Below are 21,910 nucleotides of genomic sequence, written 5' to 3' on the forward strand. Positions count from 1 at the left end.
GTGTGCGTGGGTGTGTTTGTCTGTGCTGTTTTCTGGTAGTCAGCAATTGCTTTTCGGCAAACGCTTCAAATAACACTATCAATCTCTCAATTAACATGGTAGTTCTTTATGACATGCCCCTTTCGGTAATTGGTGAATCGAATTACACTAGTTCTGGCCTAGCCAAGGTAAAGAACTTGACTCACTTTACTGTGCGGTAATGACGCGTGGGTCTAAAGGTTGTTCTATTTGTTCTGTTAATCAACTGATATTACTACGAGTATGTGTTTGTTTGAGAAACAGAAAAGAAAGGGTGTTGGTATGACTAACACAGTCAGAGGAAATAGCTATTATTGATTTAATTAAACAAATATTAATGATTTCTACAAGCAAACACGAACCTGAAGTATTGGCACAGAAAATACTTTTTTACAAGGAGATTTTCGAAGAACAAATACGAGTAATTGTATACAATAAATTGATTTATTTACTACAAAATTGTCAAATTTTACCAATTTTACTAAATTATTTAAGAACTATTCTAAAACGAAACGAGGGGGAACGTTGGGAGTTGCTGCGGAGACCGCAACTCTACAGCTCGCCTCCGGCAGACGCCGCTAATATTGAACGAAACGACAAAGAGTGCGTTCGAGAGAGACAGAAAATCAGTCTGAGCGTGACGTCGGTCGCTGCGTAGCCACTACAAATTGATTTGTTCCTTTTGGCTATAAAAATGATCTGATCCAGATTCAGCAATCTGATAGATATTGTCATTAATTATGATTCTGCGTTTTTGGTTTTCTCGTATCTTTAAAATTGTGGATGCCACAGATTTTTGTCCTTTGTGGGGGTGGAAGTGGGCGGGGCGAAGTTTTGAAATTTTCTTGTAGCAGTGACATATCACAGAAGTCTGGATCCAAAACATCGTTGCTCTAGCTCTTATAGTCTTTGAGCACTAGGCGCTAATAGGGACGGACAGACGGACAGCCAGACAGGGCTCAATTGACTCGGCTATTGATGCCGATCAAGAATATATATACTTTGTGGGGTCGGAAACGATTCCTTCTGGACGTTACACATATCCACTTTTACCATAAATCTAATATACCCCAATACTCATTTTGAGTATCGGGTATAAAAAGGTTTCAATTGAACATGGCATTCATTCGGCTGTTAGGTTGGACGCTCCGTTAAAGGGCATACTTTTGGGCATAGCTGAATGTGGCAAAACTATGCTTCAACATTGACATGTAGAACAAAACTCTTTCATTAATTTCCGATTTCTCGTTCTCTTTTTATTAACCAACTCAACTCTCTCTGGCTCCAAATTAGGCATGCACGCATGTACATATGTGCATATGTACCAGACATTTGTTTACCTTTTTCGGGTGTGTTTTCCTCTCTTTCTCAAATAAACAGAGAAATAATCATAAGTGGATATGCCGAACCGTAGTAAGTAGAGTGGATGGTAGAGTGGATGGAATTTCTTGTGCGATAATAAAAACAAAGGAACTTTGTGTAGAATCGGTATAGTGCTTTTCACAATGACTGCGCTCTCTTACCAACTTCAGCTCCGTTATAAACTAATGTTGGTCAAAATAGTCAAAAACTTGAATTGGTAAATGCCGAGTCACGCTGAACGCATCAAAATACTTATATATGTATGTTTATGTGAATGTGTATTCATACATATGAAGGCAGCGAGTTACTCCAAGATTTGGCAGCTGCCCTGCGATATAGAGAGTGATAAAGAGAGAGCGGCGGGAGAGCGTGCGGATTGAGGAGTCGAACGCTATCATTATTAGTATTTAAAGCCAGAGCCGACCATATTACACTCCCATTTTCGTAGTCCCCCGCGAACGGAGAGGTTGACAGAGTCGCGATCGAAAATGTGGTTCGTGTTGTATTTGTTTCTGGCGCTTCCCCTGCTTTTAGTGGCCTATCTGGAGCTGAGCACGTTTCGGCGCAGAAGAGCTCTGAATAAATTCAAGGGTCCGAGCCGGTTACCAATCGTGGGCAATGCCCACCAGGCCGGCAAGAATCCCACAGGTGTGTGCTGGTCCATCGAATCTCCTTGTCTCCTGAATCGGAGTACGACTGAAACAACCCGTCTCGAATAGCGTTGTGACTGATGACTGCATTTGTAATTTTCTCAGCGGCAGTGCTATTCCAGTTGGGTTGTTTGCGGCCAAACAACAACTATAAAAACAGAAACAGTGCATAGCAGCTGATAAGCCTATGCCCCATGTACTCGAACATCCATAAACATATGTACATACATGCTCTTTAGTTGCTTTGCTCACCAGACAATCTCCTGTGAAGATAGCATTGAGACTTTGGTCAGAGTGTTTACTTAAACTAAAACTACGTGTGATACAGTCGAAATTAACTGCGATTTCATGTGAAAATTTTCGACAGATCATTGCGTGTCAATCTAAATGAAAAACTCGTTCTCAATCGTACATACATATGTACAAACATTGAAAGCCTTTAGAATCTGAATGTGAACTGCGCACCCCATTGAAATGTGTTGCCTGTGCTCCGACTAACAATGAGTTTGTTCTGTTCACCCTATAGAGATTCTCGACCAGGTATTCTCTTGGTGGCATCAGTATGGCAAAGATAACTTTCGCTTTTGGATAGGATCTTACTCCAATTTGATCATCACCAATCACAAGTACTTGGAGGTAAGCAGTACAACCAACTCTCCATCGAAAATCTCCCAGAATTATTCTGTTTTTGCCTTCTCCAGTTCATACTCAGCAGTCAGACACTGATTACCAAGTCCGATATCTATAACCTTACCCATCCATGGCTGGGGCTTGGCTTGCTTACCAGCACGGGCAGCAAATGGCACAAGCATCGAAAGATGATTACGCCCTCCTTTCACTTCAACATCCTGCAGGACTTTCACGAAGTGATGAACGAAAACTCTACAAAGTTCATCAAGCAGCTGAAGGAAGTGGCAGCCGGCGACAGTATTTTTGACTTTCAGAACGAGACCCATTACTTGACTCTGGATGTCATTTGCGACACTGCCATGGGAGTGTCCGTGAACGCAATGGAAAATCGCAGCTCCTCCATTGTTCAAGCTTTCAAGGAGTAAGTATTGACAGTATTGACTTATGAATTCTGTTGACAGCTGGCCTTCTCTCGTATAGCATGTGCTACTGCATCAACATGAGAGCCTTTCATCCGTTCAAACGTAATGACCTGTTCTTTCGCTTGGCTCCCGACTATCCAGCCTATTGCAAGACTCTGAAGACCCTGCAGGACTTTACCAACAATATCATCGAGAAGCGTATCAACGCCCACAAAGACGGAACCGTTTCGGCAAGTCAAGGTGATGAGTTCTCTCGCAAGAAAATGGCCTTCCTTGACACCTTGCTGTCATCCACGATCGACGGTCGCCCGCTTACGACTCAGGAGCTTTACGAAGAAGTCTCTACTTTCATGTTTGAAGGACACGACACAACCACTTCGGGAGTGTCCTTTGCTGTTTTTTTGCTCTCCAGGCACCAAGACGAGCAACGAAAACTATTCGATGAACAGCGCGAAGTGATGGGTGACTCCGGAATGGATCGTGATGCAACCTTCCAGGAAATCTCTGAAATGAAATATTTGGATCTGTTCATCAAGGAGGCACAGCGCGTGTATCCCAGCGTACCATTTATTGGTCGCTATACTGAGAAGGACTACATTATTGGTAGCTTATTGGCGGTCTCGAAATAAACCGTTTGATAACTTTTCTCTTCATCCTGCAGAGGGCGATCTTGTGCCGAAAGGTACCACCCTTAATTTGGCACTCGTCATGCTTGGCTACAACGATCGTGTGTTCAAGGACCCGCACAAGTTCCGTCCCGAACGATTTGAGCTGGAGAAACCCGGTCCCTTCGAGTATGTGCCCTTCAGTGCCGGTCCCCGCAACTGCATTGGCCAGAAGTTCGCTCTGCTGGAGATCAAGACGGTGGTGTCCAAAATTATTCGCCACTTTGAGGTGCTGCCTGCCCTGGATGAGCTTGCCTCCAAGGATGGTTACATAAGTACTAGCCTAGGATATCCGCCTGAAGAAAGGAAGAAGCGCGACTTGCTTCGCCACAAATACGATCCTCTTCTCTCTGCTGTTTTGACCCTGAAGGCCGAGAATGGTCTCTTTATACGCCTTAAGGAAAGGCACTAGTCTCTACGGGTTAGAATAAACGTTATTGTTGAATATTATATCCTAATTCGTTTTGCTTATTTAATAAAATTCATGTTCCGCAGATCAGTCTAAGTCGAGAGTCCAAGAAGCTCAATAATTGCTAAACTCCAAAGAAAAGATTGCGTGGCATACGCTTGGGCTTACGGCTTTCACATAAGCAAGTAGAAAAACTTGGAAGATCACTTCCCTAGTCACTCAGCTGTTAAAAACAACCTGACCTAGTCCACACTTATCTAAAGCTCAGTCGCTAGAGATAAACAGAGAGAACTTTATGGTCGATAATTTAGGTAGGTTTTCATTGTCTTGCATATAATTGTGAAAGTGATTGTCAACGAAGGAAGATACGAGTATAGATATATTATAGATACATATAAGAAAAAAAGAAGGTTCGTTAGTTTAAGTTATAGCTTTTTGGTGTAAAGATAAGGCATAGCTTCTTGATATATATATTTACCGTCTTATCGGACATGATCGGATGATAACTTAAACCATTCGGCTCGGTTCGGGTACTTCAGTGCCATCGCTATTGCTGGCCAGATGGCCACTCATAATCGCAGAGTTTCGTGCGCTGTTCGGTTGTGCTGGTCGGATCGGAAATGTGGTTTGCGTTGTATTTGGTCCTGGCGCTTCCGCTCCTTTGGCTGGCCTATTTGGAGCTAAAGTCACTTCGGAGACGAAGAGTACTGAACAAGTTCAAGGGGCCGAAGGTCTTGCCTGTCGTTGGCAATGCCCATCAGCTGGGTAGGACTCCTCCAGGTGGGTGAGCGGAAATGGAGTTTAGAGAGTACATGGTCCTTGGTCTCTCGATAACGTAGAAACTTTGTGCAACGATAACAAGAAGACTTTGATCTGCTTGTTGTGGGTGAGCACCTTTGAAACCTTCTTATCAGATAAGATGCTTGAAATATACTGTATTTGATCCGATTAAGAATAAGTTTGTTCTCTCAACTTTACAGAGATTCTTGGCCAAATGTTTGAATGGTGGTATCAGCATGACAAGGATAACTTTCGCTACTGGATCGGCTACTACCCGAATTTAATGGTCACCAGAACCAAGTACTTCGAGGTAATTAAGCGACATACACATTTTATAGCTTATATTAGTTGGTTTATTTTGTTTTCCTCGCTAGTTCATACTAAGCAGTCAGACACTAATATCGAAAGCTGAAGTCTATAGCCTCATGCAGCCCTGGCTGGGCTTGGGCCTCCTCACCAGCACCGGCAGCAAATGGCACAAGCATCGAAAGATGATTACGCCCTCCTTCCACTTCAATGTCCTGCAGGACTTTCACGAAGTGATGAATGAGAAATCGACAAAGTTCATCAAGCACCTGAAAAACGTGTCGGGTGGGGGCAGCATTTTTGACTTTCAGGAGCAGGCCCATTTCTTGACTCTGGATATAATTTGCGAGACAGCCATGGGAGTATCCATAAATGCAATGGAAAACCAAGACTCGGAATTAGTACAAGCTTTCAAAGAGTACGTATTGGGTGCATTGCGGCAATTTCGATAGTGAAGCCACGGCATTTTTACAAATCTTCACATCTTGACCTAAATTTGAATGTATCTTAAAAGCAGCTTCTCTTTATATTATATAGCATGTGTTACAACATAAAAGTAAGAACATTTAGTTCTTGGAAGCGAAATCCAACGCTATATCAATTTGCTTCCGACTACCCCGCCTATTGTAAGACGTTGAAGACCCTGCAGGACTTTACCCACGACGTCATCGAGAAGCGCTTGAATGCCCACAAAGAGGGTACCGTTTTAGCCAGCCACGGCGATGAGTTTTCACGGAAAAAGATGGTATTCCTCGACACGTTACTCTCAGCAACAGTTGACGGTCGCCCTCTGACTTCCCAAGAGCTTTACGAGGAAGTCTCCACATTTATATTTGCAGGCCACGATACGACCACTTCGGCAATTTCATTTGCCTTATATTTGGTCTCCAGACACCAAGATGAGCAGCGAAAATTATTCGAAGAGCAGCGCGAGGTGATGGGTGATTCCGGACTGGATCGTGAAGCAACCTTCCAGGAAATCTCTGAAATGAAATATTTGGATCTATTTATCAAGGAGGCCCAGCGCGTTTATCCCAGTGTTCCATTCGTCGGTCGTTATACCGAGAAGGACTATGTGATTGGTTAATAGCTCACTTTAAAAAAATGAACTTGGATAATTCTGTAATTCCTTTTTGTAGACGGAGACCTCGTGCCTAAGGGTACCACACTCCATATGGGAATATTTATGCTCGGCTACGATGATCGTGTTTTCAAGGAACCCCATAAATTCCGACCCCAACGATTCGAGGAGGAGAAACCCGGTCCCTTCGAGTATGTGCCCTTCAGTGCCGGTCCCCGCAACTGTATTGGCCAGAAGTTCGCTCTGCTGGAGATCAAGACGGTGGTATCCAAAATTATTCGCCACTTTGAGGTGCTGCCTGCCCTGGATGAGCTTGCCTCCAAGGATGGTTACATAAGAACAACGCTAGGCTTGCCGCCTACAGAGAAGAGGAAACGCGACTTGCAACAACACAAATACGATCCTATTCTGTTAGTCGCGATGAGCCTGAAGTCAGAGAATGGAATTTACCTTCGCCTCAAAGAAAGGTTTTAGGCAATGATATTAAAGTAAACGGTATTGGCACTGGCATTTAAAAGAATCATCTTGCTATTCTCAGCTCTCATATAAATAGTTGGTGTGTATGTTCGCGCGTAGTGGATGTATGGGAGCGAACGACGGTAGAGAACAAGAGATATCGATGCGGTTGAATACATAGCCATGCATACATATGTACATATATAACAGCTGCCTATACCGTAGTATTCCATAGTATAGTATACCATGACTATGTTGCATACTTAAGAGGATTTCTAAAAACAGGGTGATTACTGTTAAAAAAAATGAAAGTGCTAAATTATAATTTATAAAACATAACTATGCATATTTATAGTTACACTTGTTAAAATAATATATAATTATTCTCTTCTTTTGTGTTCTCGTTTTTAGTTTGAATCAAAAAGTTTTCTATTCTTTTCTAGTGTACCGTAAACTGAACGATACACTACTTGGAGCCAATATTAATGGGAACAGCATATTTTTAGGATTGATGAAAGAACAGATAAAAACAACTTCTCAATTGCGCAGGTCAGTACAACACACAAGTAAGCATACGATTTAGCTCCAAATATTTACGTAAATACATAACACATTCATTCTCAAGCACCTACAGTATTTTAAGTGGTAAGTCCACCGATACTAAGCTCCGATTTTAGAGTCTAGAACTAGACTACCAAAAAAAAATATCAGACTCGATGATGTAAGACAACCTACGGATAATCAAAGAGGCATTTCCCCAAACACGAATTGAAACACGTCTAAATGTGAAAGGTACCAATGATATATCAAATATGTATAAGTTCCCAGTTCTAGAAGAAACAGAAAGTTTCTGAGAATCATCATGAAATGCCCACGGGCATAAATGGCAATGCCATAATGACGGTGCTCGCCCCCCACACTTATCACTGTTATAGACACAAAGCTTACAAACTGCCGAATCACGATGAGCGTACGGTGTCTAGTCGACGTTGTCAACAGACAGACGAAAAATATGAGAATTGTGTCGGTTGCGCTTCTATTTAAGACTTGCGCAGACCACAATCTAATGCCATATTCTTAATTTACCGAGCACTGAAAGGCATATTGTCGGGATCGAAAATGTGGCTGGTGTTATATGCGTTTCTGGCCTTGCCGCTGCTCGTGTGGCTCTACCAGGAGTTGACAACATTCCGGCGAAGACGATTGTTGAAAAAGTTCCATGGACCCAAACGATTGGCCATCGTCGGCAATGCCCATCAGATGGGTAAAAATCCTACAGGTGAGTGGTGTATAAATAGCAGCAAATTTAATGAAAGTGCGACATACACTCTCCTTAGAAATTCTCGACCAGCTATTTGCTTGGTGGTACCAATACGATAAGGATAACTTCAGCTTCTGGATAGGACCTAAACCCAATATTATGGTCACAAAGCCCAAGTACATAGAGGTGAGTTCCTAAAGAAAACATCTAACGGAAATAAGGCATCTGCTTTTCCTTCACAGTATATACTCACCAGTCAGACCCTGATAAAAAAAGCTTATAACTATGCTCTAACCCAACCATGGTTGGGTTTGGGCCTAGTCAATAGCATGGGCAGTAGGTGGCACAAGCATCGAAAGATGATTACGCCCTCCTTCCACTTCAACATCCTGCAAGACTTCCACAAGGTGATGGACGAATATTCCACCAAATTCGTGCAGAAACTGAAAAATGTGTCAGCTGGGGATAGTATTTTCGATATTCAGGATCAGGTCGCCTACTTGACCCTAGATGTAATTTGCAACACAGCCATGGGAGTGTCCATTAACGCAATGGAAAACCGAACGTCCGACATAGCGCAAGCATTCAGGGAGTAAGTATTTAACGACTTCGCATCTCCGTTCTCTGAACATCAGATCCGTCCTCATGTAGCATATGCGAAAACGTAAGCGTGAGGTCCTTCAGTGTGTGGAAGCGTAATCAAATGCTCTATCGATTGGCCCCCGACTACCCCGCCTATTGTAAGACGCTGAAGACCCTTCGGGACTTCACCCACGATGTCATCGAGAAGCGCGTCAAGGCCCACAAAGACGGTACCGCTTCAACAAGCCAGGGCGATGAGTTTTCCGGAAAGAAGATGGCATTTTTGGATACCTTACTCTCAGCAACAGTTGACGGTCGCCCTCTGACTTCCCAAGAGCTGTACGAGGAAGTCTCCACATTTATATTTGCAGGCCACGATACGACCACTTCGGGAATTTCTTTCGCTATGTATTTGCTCTCCAGACACCAAGACGAGCAACGAAAATTATTCGATGAACAGCGCGAAGTGATGGGTGACTCCGAAATGGGTCGAGACGCAACCTACCAGGAAATCGCACAAATGAAATATTTGGATCTGTTCATCAAAGAGGCCCAGCGCGTCTATCCCAGCGTACCATTCATTGGTCGCTATACCGAAAAGGATCATTTAATTGGTAAATGCATAAACTTTTCAACAGGAGCCTTTTTGTAACTCTCTTGCTCTCTATGTTAACTATTACAGATGGTGACCTCGTGCCAAAAGGTACCACCCTAAATTTGGCACTCATTATGCTCGGCTACGATGATCGTGTGTTCAAGGATCCCCACAAATTCCGACCCGAACGATTTGAGCTGGAAAAACCCGGTCCCTTCGAATACGTGCCCTTCAGTGCCGGTCCCCGCAACTGCATTGGCCAGAAGTTCGCCATACTGCAGATAAAGACCGTGGTATCCAAGATAGTGCGCAACTTTGAGGTTCTGCCCGCCGTAGATGGACTGGAGTCTAAAGACGGATATCTTAATACTACTATGGGCTTACCCACAGCGGAGAAAATTAAGAAAGAAGCATATCGACACAAATACGATCCAATTCTGTCTTCCGCGATCACACTTAAGTCTATCAACGGTCTTCATATCCGATTAAGGGAGAGGAACTAGATCAGAAGTTGATCAATAAACATAGTTTTTTGCTTGATAAATTGCATGACCTGTGATTTTCATTTTTTATATCCTAGGTCCATGCTTAACATTACTGTTATCTTCTTATCTAGAAGAGACCAATTATAAGCTTTAAAAATAATTGTTTAATAGTAGTATTCAACTTAAATCACGGGAACAGCATACTTCTAGGCCTTGGAAGAGAATTGATAACCAATTTAATTTGAGGAAAATTATTTAATTTAATAGCACTGAACAATACTTGATTGCAAAATATAACTTTAATTAACAGCAACGAGGACTGTGCCCACGTAGGGATTAGCCACAAACGCCGAGGGATTGACGACATCTCCGTCGATGTGCTGGGAGTTCAGGGAGGTGGTGATAACCTCCGCCTGGCTACCCAACTTGAAGTACTTGGTTATGTCAATGGTCTTGGCCGTTCCGCTCAGGTTGAGGACAATCACATAGAGATCGCTGTCGCTCTTTTGGCTAAATAAAAAAGGCTTTTGTGATGGGGGGCGCTGGAGTTCATTTTGTGTTACTCACCGCGAGTAGATGATGACATCATCATCGATGGCCTCAATGTTCAGATCTCCCTGGCGGAAGGACGGTTCTTTGCGAACGCGCAACAACTTATTGAAGATCTGTAGATGTGAACGCGGAGCGCGCAACTGTTGGAGAGCATTCTTGGTCTTGTAGTCGTCGGACACTGGCAGCCAGGTGTGATCGGCGCTGGTAAAGCCTGCCAAAGATCCCAAGAAAAATTAGAGAACGTTGGCCAGAGGAGAGCTCCGACTAATGAGCAACCCACCTGCTTTGGAAGAAGCATCCCATTGGTAAGGTGTGCGGGCCGGATCGCGGGACCGATCGTAGTAGTGCTCGGGATCGGAGTTGCAGGCCGGAGGATCCACAGTATCCTCCCAGCTGATCCACACATCGGTCATGCCCAGCTCCTCGCCGTTGTAGGTAATCGCATGTCCCGGCAAAGTCTGGAGTAGGATGTTGATCAGGTCCGTGCGCTGCACTCCGAAGCGGGAGGCCACGCGCTTGTTGTCGTGGTTGCCAAGTACCCAGTTGGCATAGACACCTTCTGGCATGGCATCCATCCACTTCTTGATGTGCGTCACATACGTGCCCGCCGTCGAGGCGTTGTTGACGTTCGAGAGGAAGTCAAAGTTGAAGGGGATGTGGGAGCCATTACGCACGCCATTGCCATAGTACAGCATCATGTTCTCGAAGCTGGTGTATGCCTCGGTCAGGAGCAGTCGCTTATCCCCACCGTGCTCCGCCTGGAACGTGTCCACCACCTCCCGCCACTGATAGACCATGTCAATGGTCTCAGGCAGATCCTGGGTGTAGATGTGCTGCGTGTAGCAGTGGTCGTCAGGGTCAGGACAGGCCTCAGCATCGTTGGTCAGCGGCTCATCGGGGTACTGGTTATAGCGATCCAGATCCACCTCAAATAGGTACGGAACCGCATCGATGCGGAAACCAGAGACGCCCTTGGCCAGCCAGAAGCGAATGATGTTCTTCATCTCCTCAACTACCACCGGATTGCGGTAGTTCAGATCAGGCTGCTGGACAGCAAACTGGTGCAGATAGTACTGCTGCCTCACATCGTTCCACTCCCAGGCGCTGTATCGGAACTCAGAGCCCCAGTTGCTGGGTGGCTCCCGTTCGCCGGTCTCTTCGTTGATCTTGCCATCGTGCCAGATGTAATAGTCCTTGTATTGGGGGTCGCTGTCCACCGACTTCTTGAACCACTCGCTCTGATCACTCGAGTGGTTGGGCACGAAGTCCAGGATGATCTTGATGCCAACCTCCTTGGCCTTGGCAATCAGACGCTCAAAGTCCTCCATGGTTCCGTACTCGGGGTGGATTTGGTAAAAGTCCGAGATGTCATAGCCAAAGTCCACCATTGGAGATTTGAAAATAGGCGACAGCCAGGTGCCCGTGAAGCCAATATCCTTGAGATACTGCAGTTTCTCGGTGACGCCATTGAGATCACCGATGCCATCGCCATCGGAGTCGCGGAAGGATCGCGGATAGATCTGGTAGTAGTTGCCACTCTCCCACCACTCGGTGGCTCTGGCCAGGCCAACAGCGGCCAGCACCAGGAACACAACAACTGATTGCGTTCGCATTTTTTTCGGTTTTGTTCGGACTATAGAGCTGTCAGCTGCCTTTTATACCGGACGATAAGGGCAGCTCCTATCGAGATCGGGCACGACTGAAGTGGCCATTTGAATGGCTGAGCAAACACCCGGCCCCAGCATGGGTTCTCATGGTGCCCGCAGTTCTCATGCTTCCACTCAAATGCTCAAATTGTCATTGTTTTCGCACTCCAAGGTGAGGTAATTTTACGTAAAAGCGATTAACTAATTCTCAAATGGTTTCTGATTTCTGGTAATATTCCTACATATAGCAAGGTAGTATCTCCTTGAGTGGCTCTGTGAAGTGGACATTAGTCAGCTGATAGGTACCGACCAGTCAAAACATTTGAAATCCTAGCGGCAAAAATTCTTAATAAATGCTTTAATACTCGAAGCTCGTATCTTCTACAAAATGACTATGGGGGAAGTATTTTCCAGTTAGCCATGACAATGTTCTGAGAGGCATTGAAAATGTGATACAAAATAAACATACAAGAAGTATGTTCACTCGAATGCTCGTACTTTATTGACGTGATTATCACTGATTGAACTTTTGAAGACAAATAAATGATCAATTTGTTGGAAAAAACTTGATAATAAACTCAATGAAGTATATTATTTTTGACCTACACAAACCCGTGCATAATGTATTACCAAATAGCAAAACTCTGAGTGAATAATATTGACGATATCTATGGGGATTATCTTCTCTTTACCTTTCCCAACAACTGAAATGTAAACTAATTTATAGTAGTTCTTGTCATAAATTCGAAAATTTGTTTAGTGAAAATACCATTAAAAACCAAATAAGTTTATCAACCTATTAAAATAAAGCTTAGTAACTTGATGCCAAAGTTGAAACGCTGTGAATTTAATCAGAGATTCCCCTCATTTGTACATACAGCAATTGAAACAACTGTTGCACCTGCATTGTGGGAAAAAACTGTTCCATCAATTAAAAATAATCTGCTGCTTAATGAGTCAGATCTATATAATTTTGATTAAATTGTAATTGTTTTTAATTTGGCAAATTAATCTGACAGAAAATTAAATAGTGTCAAGAATGAAATGAAATCCGTATCTGCTACACAGAACAATTTTAATTGAATTCAAGCCGTGTTGTGCTGTTTGGTGGTGCATTGGCAGCGACTCTGTACCCAAGTCCAGCCAAGATTAGTGAAATTATTGTGTCAAACGAAATTTATTCTATTCGAATAAGTACAACGAACGACTGATTTTTATACCCGATACTCAAAATGAGTATAGGGGTATATTAGATTTCTTGTAAAAATGGATGTGTGCAACGTCCAGAAGGCATCGTTTCCGACCTCATAAAGTATATACATATATGCTTGATCAGCATCAATAGTCGAGTCGAGCCTAGTGCTCAAAGACTCAAAGACATATCCGGACTTCTGTGTCCGTCACCGTTACAAGTCCGCCCGCCCACTTCCGCTCCCCCAATAGACGAAAATCTGTGCCATCCACATTTTTAAAGATACTAAAAAACTAAAAACCATTATAGAGAATGACCACATCTATCAGATTGCTGAATCTGGATCAGATCAGATCATTTTTATAGCCAAAAGGAACAAATCAATTTGCAAAGGCTACGCAGCGCCCTACGTCACGCTCAGACTGATTTTCTGTCTCCCTCGAACGCACTCTTTGTCGTGTCGTTCAATATTAGCGGCGTCTGCCGGAGGAGAGCCATACTGACTAAGTATCGGGTATAAATATAGAGTTGCGGTCTCCGCAGCAACTCCCAACGTTCCCCCTCGTTTAATGATCAAATATCTATGGAAATGTGCATCAAATTAGTTTGTAGCCGAAGTCCAATAATTTATATGGGAGGTGAGTATGAAAAACAGACGATTCCTTTCGATAAGAGCTCATACGATTTTGATTGGTATAAAAATGTACATAGATATGTACATATGTACATACGTATATATATATGTACGTGGAAACACTTGCTTGAAGTTTCTGATAAGTAGTTGGAAAAGTTATTGTAAAATGTGATTTTATCCATAGGAAAGCCTGCAACTTCTTAATCAACCTTCGGAAGGTCTCTCCCCCTGGAAGCCTTCGTCTTCTTAAGCATTTTTATGTTCATTTTACGACCTGCCGCGGTGCCTTACGAATAGGAAATGGAGCCCACGAAGAAAAACCCAACCCACGCTGTTTAATCGAACACATGTATGTATATGCATGCGATAAAAAAGTTGTCAGATTAGCTATTGCTCTGAGCAATTTCTGGTCTTATCAGCTGCAAGTGCGACATGCCCGGCAATTAATTTAGGAAATCGATTGATTTGTCCCACTCAAACGCCTGCGAAATGCCAAAGTGGGTACATCTCTGTCTGGTCGCAGTGTTGGTGGCCATTGCCGGGTGCGCGGACATCGATTGGTGGGAGAACGCATCCCTGTACCAGATCTATCCGCGATCCTTCCAGGACAGCGATGGCGACGGCATCGGCGACCTGAAGGGCATCACATCGCGGTTGAGCTACCTAAAGGAGATCGGCATAACGGCCACATGGCTGTCGCCCGTTTTCACATCACCCATGTCGGATTTTGGGTACGATATCTCGAACTTCTTCGACATTGATCCCATCTTTGGAACACTCGATGACTTCGATGCGCTAATTGTGGAAGCCAAGTCGCTGGGGGTGAAAATCATACTGGACTTTGTGCCCAATCATTCCAGCGATGAGAATGAATGGTTCGACAAGTCGGTGAACCGTGTTGATGGCTACGATGACTTCTACGTGTGGCACGACGGCAAGGTGAATGCGGAAACTGGTGAACGGGAGCCGCCCAGCAATTGGATCAGCGTTTTTGGCGGTCCTCAGTGGACCTGGCACGAGACACGACAGCAGTACTTCCTGCACCAATTCCAGGTGAAGCAGCCGGACCTCAATTTCACCAATCCTATGGTGCGGGAGCACATGCTGGATGTCCTTAAGTTCTGGCTGGATCGGGGCGTCGATGGATTCCGCATTGATGCAGTTCCACACATCTATGAGTACCGTAATGCGGATGGCTCCTATTCTGACGAGCCTGTCAGTGGCTGGAGCAGTAATCCGGAGGCGTACGACTACCATGACCATATCTACACCAAGGATCAGCCCGCTACTGTTGAGTTGATGTACGAGTGGCGTGCCTTCCTTGACCAGTACCGAACGGAGAATGGAGGTGATTCCCGAGTTCTGCTGGCCGAAGCCTTCTCCTCTGTAGAAACGCTCAGTGCGTATTTCGGAAATGGCACCCACTTGGGCACCCAGCTCCCCATGAACTTCCAACTGATGTACCTCAGCGGCTACTCCACAGCGCGGGATGTGGTGAGCTCCATCGACTACTGGATGAATACCATGTGGACGGAACATCAGACAGCCAATTGGGTGGTGGGCAACCACGACACCAATCGGGTGGCCGACCGCATGGGTGCCCACAAAGTTGATCTGCTGAACGTGATCGTGAGTGCTCTTCCCGGTGCATCGATCACCTACTACGGCGAGGAGATCGGCATGTCCAATGTGGATGTGGAGTGCACCGGAGACTCGTGCGAAGATCGAGATGGGGAGCGCACACCCATGCAGTGGACAGCGGGCCGAAATGCCGACTTCTCCCAGGGCGAGAACACCTGGCTGCCCCTCAATCCGGACTATGAGCGCTTCAATGTGCAGACCGAACGGGGAGTGGCTCGATCTTCTCTGAACATCTTCAAGGGTATGCAGGCGCTGAAGAGCAGCTCCGCATTCCAATCTTTCAAGCAGGAAGGCGGTTTCTCCTATGAGGCAATCACAAATCAAGTCTTGCAGATCATACGGTAGGGGAAACCAATTATAATTATAATTATATGATACTCATATTAATTCCCTCTGCAGAACAAACAAGTACAGTGAGGAATATCGCATCCTGGTCAACATGGGCAACGGCATGGAAATAATCGATGGCCTGGCTGATAAGGTCTTTGAGTATGTCCTCACCACTGCCTACTCCTCGCACCATCAAGGGTAAGATCTTCTCATCGTATTTATTATCCTCCTCCGTTCTAATTCGGTTATCCCATAGGCAAACCGTTGATCTCAGAGAACGCATTTTGCTTATGCCTTACGAAGCTGTCGTACTACGCTGGCTCGCCTGATCCTGAACCACCAGCAATAAATTATAATCTACTGGAATGGAACGTTTCGTATTTATTTGTTCCTAATCAGGTGTGCTTGGGGTCCCCTCATAAAGATAAACAGTGCGGAATCAATCAGCCGGTGTCCACATGGCTCTAGAAATCGATCAACACATCAACATGTACGTTGAGGGCACATTACCCAAGGGAATTGTAAACTAAACCAATTGAGATCCGAAGATATGGCTTAAGTACTATAAACTTATGCAACCAATTCGGAATAAACGTGATCGATAACCTCGAATCTGTTGATGCCAATATTCCGATCTTGTGACTACATACATTGCGCCAAAGAACTTTAATTTAGCAATCGGTCGTGAGTAATGGTAATCTGGCCTAATTGCCCCATAAATTAAATGAGCCTCTAATCATTGATTATATTAATATGCGTGGGGTGTTCATAAAGATAACCCCCTGGCAGAAAGACTAAAATTCATTTTTAAATAATTTTCTTAATTTTTTAAAATTTATTAAACTGTGCTCAGCACAACAGCTTCCTTGGGCATAAGCAGCACGGAGTTGGCGAAAGTCAGATCACTGTGAAGTAAGGAAATGGTTTAAGATATATTTTAGGGATTAGAGGACTGTTTCTGCTTACTTCTTCCGACGGACGCTCTTGTCGTTTACCACAACGTACTGTAGCTGCGACGAGATTGAGGTAAAGACCGAGTCCAGATTGATCGACTCAACATCATCGTTGATGTTGATGACAGTTATGTAGGACTTCTGGCCAGCCAGCGAGCTGTTCATCCATTAAGAGAGAGAGAGAGAGAGACAGGGAGAGAGTTGTTATTAGTAAATGAATTAATCATAGAGGTCTCCCCCACTTACCGCTTGAAGGCCAAAACATTGGGACCGATGGCGGTGACGGTGACATCTCCCTGCTTCAGGGTGGGCTCATCGCGCAGGGCACGAAGCTGCTTGTAGATGTTCAGGTGGCTCAGGGCAATGCCGCGTTCCCGCTTGACATTGACCAGCTTGTAGTCCAGGCCCACGGGCAGCCATGTGGATTGGGCATCGCTAAAGCCAGCGTTCTTCTCGTCGCTCCACTGGAAGGGAGTGCGCACAGGGTCACGGGTGTGGCTCTCGAACTCCTCCTCGTTAGTTTGGCAGGCCTGGGGATCCACAGTGTCCTCCCAGCTGATAAAGACGTCTGTCATGCCCATCTCCTCGCCCTGGTAGGTGATGCTGACTCCGGGCAGGGTTAGCACAATCATGTTGCAGGCATCGATGCGGTCGGCACCCAGGCGGGATCCAATGCGACTCTGGTCGTGGTTGCCAAACACCCAATTGGCCACCTGGCCCTCGGGCATGTTGTCCAGCCAGTTGTGGATCAGCTCCGAGTAGTGGTAGGCGTCGGAGTCGAAGCCAATGTTCGCCAGCAGGTTGAAATTGAAGGGGATCTGCGAGCCCAGATGGGTTCCATTGCCGTAGTACTGCATCAGGATGTTGAGAGGGGAGTAGGCCTCGGTCAGCAGAATGCGATCGTCCCCGCCCAGCTCCTGGTCAATTTCCTCGATCACCTCGCGGAAAGCATACACGAGCTCGATGGTCTCCGGCTGGTCGGTGGTGTAAATGTGCTGCAGGTAGCCGTAATCTTCGGGATCGTTGGAGTTCTCGTTGCGGGGCTCGTCGGGCCAGTTGCCATCCGCATCAGCGGGTACCTCGTACACATGGGGCACGGCGTCAATGCGGAAACCGAAGGCACCCTTGCGCAGCCAGAATCGCAGGACATCCTTCATGGCCTCCACCACCTTGGGGTTGCGATAGTTGAGATCCGGTTGCTTGGCATGGAATTGGTGCAGGTAGTAGGCCTGACGACCCTCGTGCCACGTCCACATGGATCCACGGAACACGCCAATCCAGTTGGTGGGTGGCTGTCTGATCCCGTTCACCACCTTCCCGGTGTGCCACACATAGAAGTCCTTGTACTCCTCCTCGCCAGCCGCAGACCGAATAAACCAGTCGCACTCATCGCTGGTGTGGTTGGGCACAAAGTCCAAGATAATCTTGATGTCGAGCTCTTTGGCGCGTGCCAAGAGCCTTTCAAAGTCCTCCATTGTGCCGAAGATGGGATCAATATCGGTGAGGTTGGCCACATCATAGCCAAAGTCAGCCATGGGCGAAGTGAAGATCGGCGAGAGCCAGGTGGCCGTAATGCCAATTTCCTTCAGATAAGCCAACTGCTGTGTTATGCCTAAAAAGAAATCAGTTGAGAACTTGTTCTGCAGCTATTACGATCGTCAGCACTCACCATTGATATCGCCCACACCATCATCATCGCTGTCCTTAAAGGATCTGGGATAGATCTGATAGAACTGGGCCGTTTTCCACCATCCCACCTCAGCCAACGTGGGCAGCGTGAGGGCCAGAAGGCAGGAGAGCGTCAGAATTTTGACCAGCGCACCCATTTCGATCGATTGCCAATGACCAATGGGATTATTCGGGGCCCCTATTTATGCACACCAGCTCGGCAGACCCAATCGATGTACTAATGATAACTTGTGCCGTGATAAACCCCCCATATACCAACATATAGCCCACTATTTTTGATTAGCTTAGTGGTATATGGCAGATTTATGGTCCCAACCACGCTGGCTTCCACTTAATGGATTCGGCTTCGTTGTTGGCCAGATAGCGACCAGGTTCATATGATACCAACTTTGGTATTTATTGGCAGCAGCGGTAAGGTTTCACGTTCGGAGATCATGAAACAGATTGGCAGCGAAAAGTGAGAGTTGCATATAACTTCTGACTTGGTCTTATCTTATCTTACCGATTTTTTTGGAATGAATAATTTATTGTCTCACTTCTTGGGGGGTATTTTGAATAGGGCTGGGCAAATAAAAGACGACTGTCTTGGGGGTTCAAGGTTGCGATAAGGTAGCTGTGTGCTGAGATTAGCTAACTGAAACTAAGTAAGTGTAGGTCATGAGTCCTTGAAGTGGAGCCCTTCTATAGGTAGCCACCTCCTTGCGAGGCCTCAGCTCTAAGTTTTCTTCCCTTCAATAGGATTCCCTATTGGCAAATTTTGCATCAGTTCGGAACCCGTACCCGTCTCAGTTAATCAGTTCCAGCGCCTGACCCAACATTGTGTCATACGCATTTCTCTCAGTCAAAGGTCTCCTCATATATTTCTCTCAGCTGGTAATACTGGATTTTTTACTAGAAAGTCATAAATGATAAGCCATAATGCCCAATAGTTTATAGCTGGGGCGCTATCGTTGGGGTAATCGTTCCGTATATAAGAAACGTATTATAACCGTACCATTTTCAGTTAACAATGACCACTTGGTCGAGCCTATTCCTGCTGATCGGCCTTGGCCTTCTGGCCGTCGATGCCGCCGCTCCCTGGTGGAAGACAGCCTCGTTCTATCAGATCTATCCGCGCTCCTTTAAGGACACCGATGGCGATGGAATCGGTGACTTGAATGGCGTCACAGAGAAACTGGAATATCTTAAGGAGATCGGCGTCACTGCCACTTGGCTGTCGCCTTTCCTCAAATCACCCATGGCCGATTTTGGCTATGACATATCCGACTTCAAGGACGTAGATCCACTCTTCGGCGACATGGAGGACTTTGAAAACATGGTTGCCCGTGCCAAGGAGCTGAATGTGAAGATCATTCTGGATTTCGTTCCCAATCACTCTAGCGATGAATGCGACTGGTTCATCCGCTCTGCTGCTGGCGAGGAGAAGTACAAGGACTACTACATCTGGCATCCCGGCTTCGTCGATGACAACGGGCAGCGCATTCCCCCCACCAATTGGGTGAGTGTGTTCCGCGGATCGGCCTGGGAGTGGCATGAGGGCCGCCAGGAATACTACCTTCACCAGTTCCACAAGAAGCAACCCGACTTCAATTTCCGCAATCCCGTGGTGCGCGAGGAGATGAACAATGTCCTTCGCTTCTGGCTGGAGAAGGGTGTGGACGGCTTCCGCGTGGACGCCATCTACCATGCCTTCGAGATTGAGGCGGACGAGAATGGCAACTATCCGGATGAGCCCCGCAACGATTGGACCGATGACCCAGATGAGTATGGCTACACCCACAAAATCTACACCGTGGATCAGCCAGAGACCCCTCACCTGGTGTAAGTCGGTCTCTACAGGAGTAATAATAGGAACATTGAACAACTCACGATATTTGTTAATTACTTACAGATTCGAATGGCGTGAGATCCTCGAACAGTTCCAAGCTGACAATGGGGGCGATGAGCGGTAAGTGGTTGATTCATAGTAACGATATTCCATTATGTTTGTATCTTGTCGTAGCATCCTTATGGTGGAGACCTGGTCACCCATTGAGATCGTCATGGACTACTATGGCAATAGCACGGCGGATGGGGCCCAGATACCGTTCAACTTCCAGTTGATTAGCAATCTGCACTACGACTCCGATGCCTATCACTACGAATACCTGATTAACAACTGGCTTAACCTTATGCCAGCTGGGAAGAGCGCCAACTGGGTGGTAAGTGCTATCGCGAGACTCCAACCGCACTCGCATGACATTCAGTCGGTGACACATAATATCCCGATCAGATTGGCAACCATGACAAGAACCGCGTGGGCTCCCGCTTCGGCGCCGATCGGGTTGATCTGTTCAACATCCTGCTGCTGACGCTGCCCGGCTGCAGTATCACCTATAACGGCGAGGAGATTGGCATGCTCGATGGCTACGTGTCCTGGGAGGACACTGTGGACCCGCAGGCCTGCAACGGCTATGAGGAGAACTACATGGCCATGTCACGCGATCCCGCTCGTACCCCGATGCACTGGTCGGACGATAAGATGGCTGGATTCACAACCGGATCGACCACGTGGTTGCCGGTGGGCCAAGACTATGCCGAGCGTAACGTGAAGACAGAGCGCGGTGTCTCTCTCAGCCACCTAAACATCTTCAAGCGGCTTCAGCAGCTCCGCAAGGAGCCCACCATCGAGGAGGGCTCTGCCGAGATCAAGGCAGTCAGCAACTACGTCCTGGCCGTTAAGCGGTTAGTCCTGACCTCATCTAACCCATGAATCGATATAAATAAGTTCCAAATTTCAGTTACCTGAGCGGCAACTACGTCTACATTTCGCTGTTCAATATTTTCGACTCCATCGAGAATGTGGATCTGACCCAGGTGTTCGGTGGTCTGCCCGCCAAGTTCCAGTATGCCCTTGTCACTAAAAAGTCCATCAAGCAGGTGGGCGATCAGGTCTCGGCCAGCAGTGTCACCCTCATGCCACACGAATCCATTGTGCTGCGGTCCACCACTACGGTTTAAGTACTTATTTTTACTTTAATAAACATAATATTCCACAAATTATATGATTTATTAAAATATTCAAACTCAATTTGTTAGTGTATGTATGTACATATGTATGTATTTTGTGGTAATTACCATAAGTTGCGATGATGGGACAAAAAAGGATGAATAAGCAAAAGGGAAAATAAGTACAGTTCAGGAATCGTACGAATACAGCAACTGTGATTTGTATGCGCACCGAGACTTGGGCTTCAGCTCGCAGTCGATGCTCTGCATTAAAATACTAATATAACAGTCCCCACGCATACGCAGTACAGATAGTATACAAATCTAGTGTATATTTACTTACCGCAATAACTAACACAACATAGCACATCAATTTATTTGTAAAACGGTATGACGAGAATCTCAGACATCGATAAACAGCTTTTTGTCACGCAGTGTGTGCAATGGGCTCTCGGCATCTCTCTTTTCGCATCGTTTTCCTTCTATTGCTCTGCTGCGCAGTTTAAAAATATTCAAGTACAGTGCACACTCAAAGGAGTGTACACTGGGCTAGCAACATATGCTTTCGTCATTTACAAAGTCA

At 45.8% G+C, this 21,910-nt stretch overlaps 7 protein-coding genes across 7 annotated transcripts; 5 read left to right on the forward strand and 2 right to left on the reverse strand.

Annotated features, from left to right (window-relative positions):
• Positions 1 to 1,840: 1,840 nt before the first annotated feature.
• Positions 1,841 to 4,197, forward strand: LOC6590434 (cytochrome P450 4e2). The gene is made up of 5 exons (XM_002015694.2): positions 1,841 to 2,028; positions 2,557 to 2,666; positions 2,732 to 3,081; positions 3,141 to 3,685; positions 3,744 to 4,197. Exons 1-5 carry the CDS (start codon positions 1,869 to 1,871, stop codon positions 4,157 to 4,159), a joined length of 1,581 nt encoding a protein of 526 aa, XP_002015730.1. The 5' UTR covers positions 1,841 to 1,868; the 3' UTR covers positions 4,160 to 4,197.
• Positions 4,198 to 4,776: 579 nt separating this feature from the next.
• LOC6590435 (cytochrome P450 4e2) lies at positions 4,777 to 6,826 on the forward strand. The gene is made up of 5 exons (XM_002015695.2): positions 4,777 to 4,936; positions 5,137 to 5,246; positions 5,311 to 5,660; positions 5,780 to 6,324; positions 6,382 to 6,826. The coding sequence occupies exons 1-5, from the start codon at positions 4,777 to 4,779 to the stop codon at positions 6,795 to 6,797; spliced, it is 1,581 nt and encodes a 526-aa protein (XP_002015731.1). The 3' UTR covers positions 6,798 to 6,826.
• Positions 6,827 to 7,898: 1,072 nt separating this feature from the next.
• LOC6590436 (cytochrome P450 4e2) lies at positions 7,899 to 9,720 on the forward strand. Its single transcript, XM_002015696.1, has 5 exons — positions 7,899 to 8,058; positions 8,117 to 8,226; positions 8,283 to 8,632; positions 8,692 to 9,236; positions 9,305 to 9,720. The coding sequence occupies exons 1-5, from the start codon at positions 7,899 to 7,901 to the stop codon at positions 9,718 to 9,720; spliced, it is 1,581 nt and encodes a 526-aa protein (XP_002015732.1).
• A 217-nt stretch (positions 9,721 to 9,937) lies between these two features.
• Positions 9,938 to 11,882, reverse strand: LOC6590437 (maltase A1). The gene is made up of 3 exons (XM_002015697.2): positions 10,535 to 11,882; positions 10,270 to 10,465; positions 9,938 to 10,212 (listed from the first exon to the last, which is right to left on the reverse strand). The coding sequence occupies exons 1-3, from the start codon at positions 11,865 to 11,867 to the stop codon at positions 10,002 to 10,004; spliced, it is 1,740 nt and encodes a 579-aa protein (XP_002015733.2). The 5' UTR covers positions 11,868 to 11,882; the 3' UTR covers positions 9,938 to 10,001.
• A 2,333-nt stretch (positions 11,883 to 14,215) lies between these two features.
• On the forward strand, positions 14,216 to 16,325 carry LOC6590438 (maltase A2). The gene is made up of 3 exons (XM_002015698.2): positions 14,216 to 15,708; positions 15,767 to 15,895; positions 15,954 to 16,325. Exons 1-3 carry the CDS (start codon positions 14,216 to 14,218, stop codon positions 16,024 to 16,026), a joined length of 1,695 nt encoding a protein of 564 aa, XP_002015734.1. The 3' UTR covers positions 16,027 to 16,325.
• Positions 16,326 to 16,497: 172 nt separating this feature from the next.
• Positions 16,498 to 18,491, reverse strand: LOC6589983 (maltase A3). The gene is made up of 4 exons (XM_002015699.2): positions 18,320 to 18,491; positions 16,897 to 18,262; positions 16,664 to 16,807; positions 16,498 to 16,602 (listed from the first exon to the last, which is right to left on the reverse strand). Exons 1-4 carry the CDS (start codon positions 18,474 to 18,476, stop codon positions 16,536 to 16,538), a joined length of 1,734 nt encoding a protein of 577 aa, XP_002015735.1. The 5' UTR covers positions 18,477 to 18,491; the 3' UTR covers positions 16,498 to 16,535.
• Positions 18,492 to 19,337: 846 nt separating this feature from the next.
• LOC6589984 (maltase A3) lies at positions 19,338 to 21,404 on the forward strand. The gene is made up of 5 exons (XM_002015700.2): positions 19,338 to 20,160; positions 20,231 to 20,287; positions 20,342 to 20,540; positions 20,612 to 21,063; positions 21,120 to 21,404. Exons 1-5 carry the CDS (start codon positions 19,349 to 19,351, stop codon positions 21,337 to 21,339), a joined length of 1,740 nt encoding a protein of 579 aa, XP_002015736.1. The 5' UTR covers positions 19,338 to 19,348; the 3' UTR covers positions 21,340 to 21,404.
• Positions 21,405 to 21,910: the final 506 nt, after the last annotated feature.

This window comes from Drosophila persimilis, unplaced genomic scaffold, assembly GCF_003286085.1.
Source record: "Drosophila persimilis strain 14011-0111.01,24,50 unplaced genomic scaffold, DperRS2 tig00000002-arrow-pilon, whole genome shotgun sequence".
Lineage (NCBI taxonomy): Eukaryota > Metazoa > Arthropoda > Insecta > Diptera > Drosophilidae > Drosophila > Drosophila persimilis.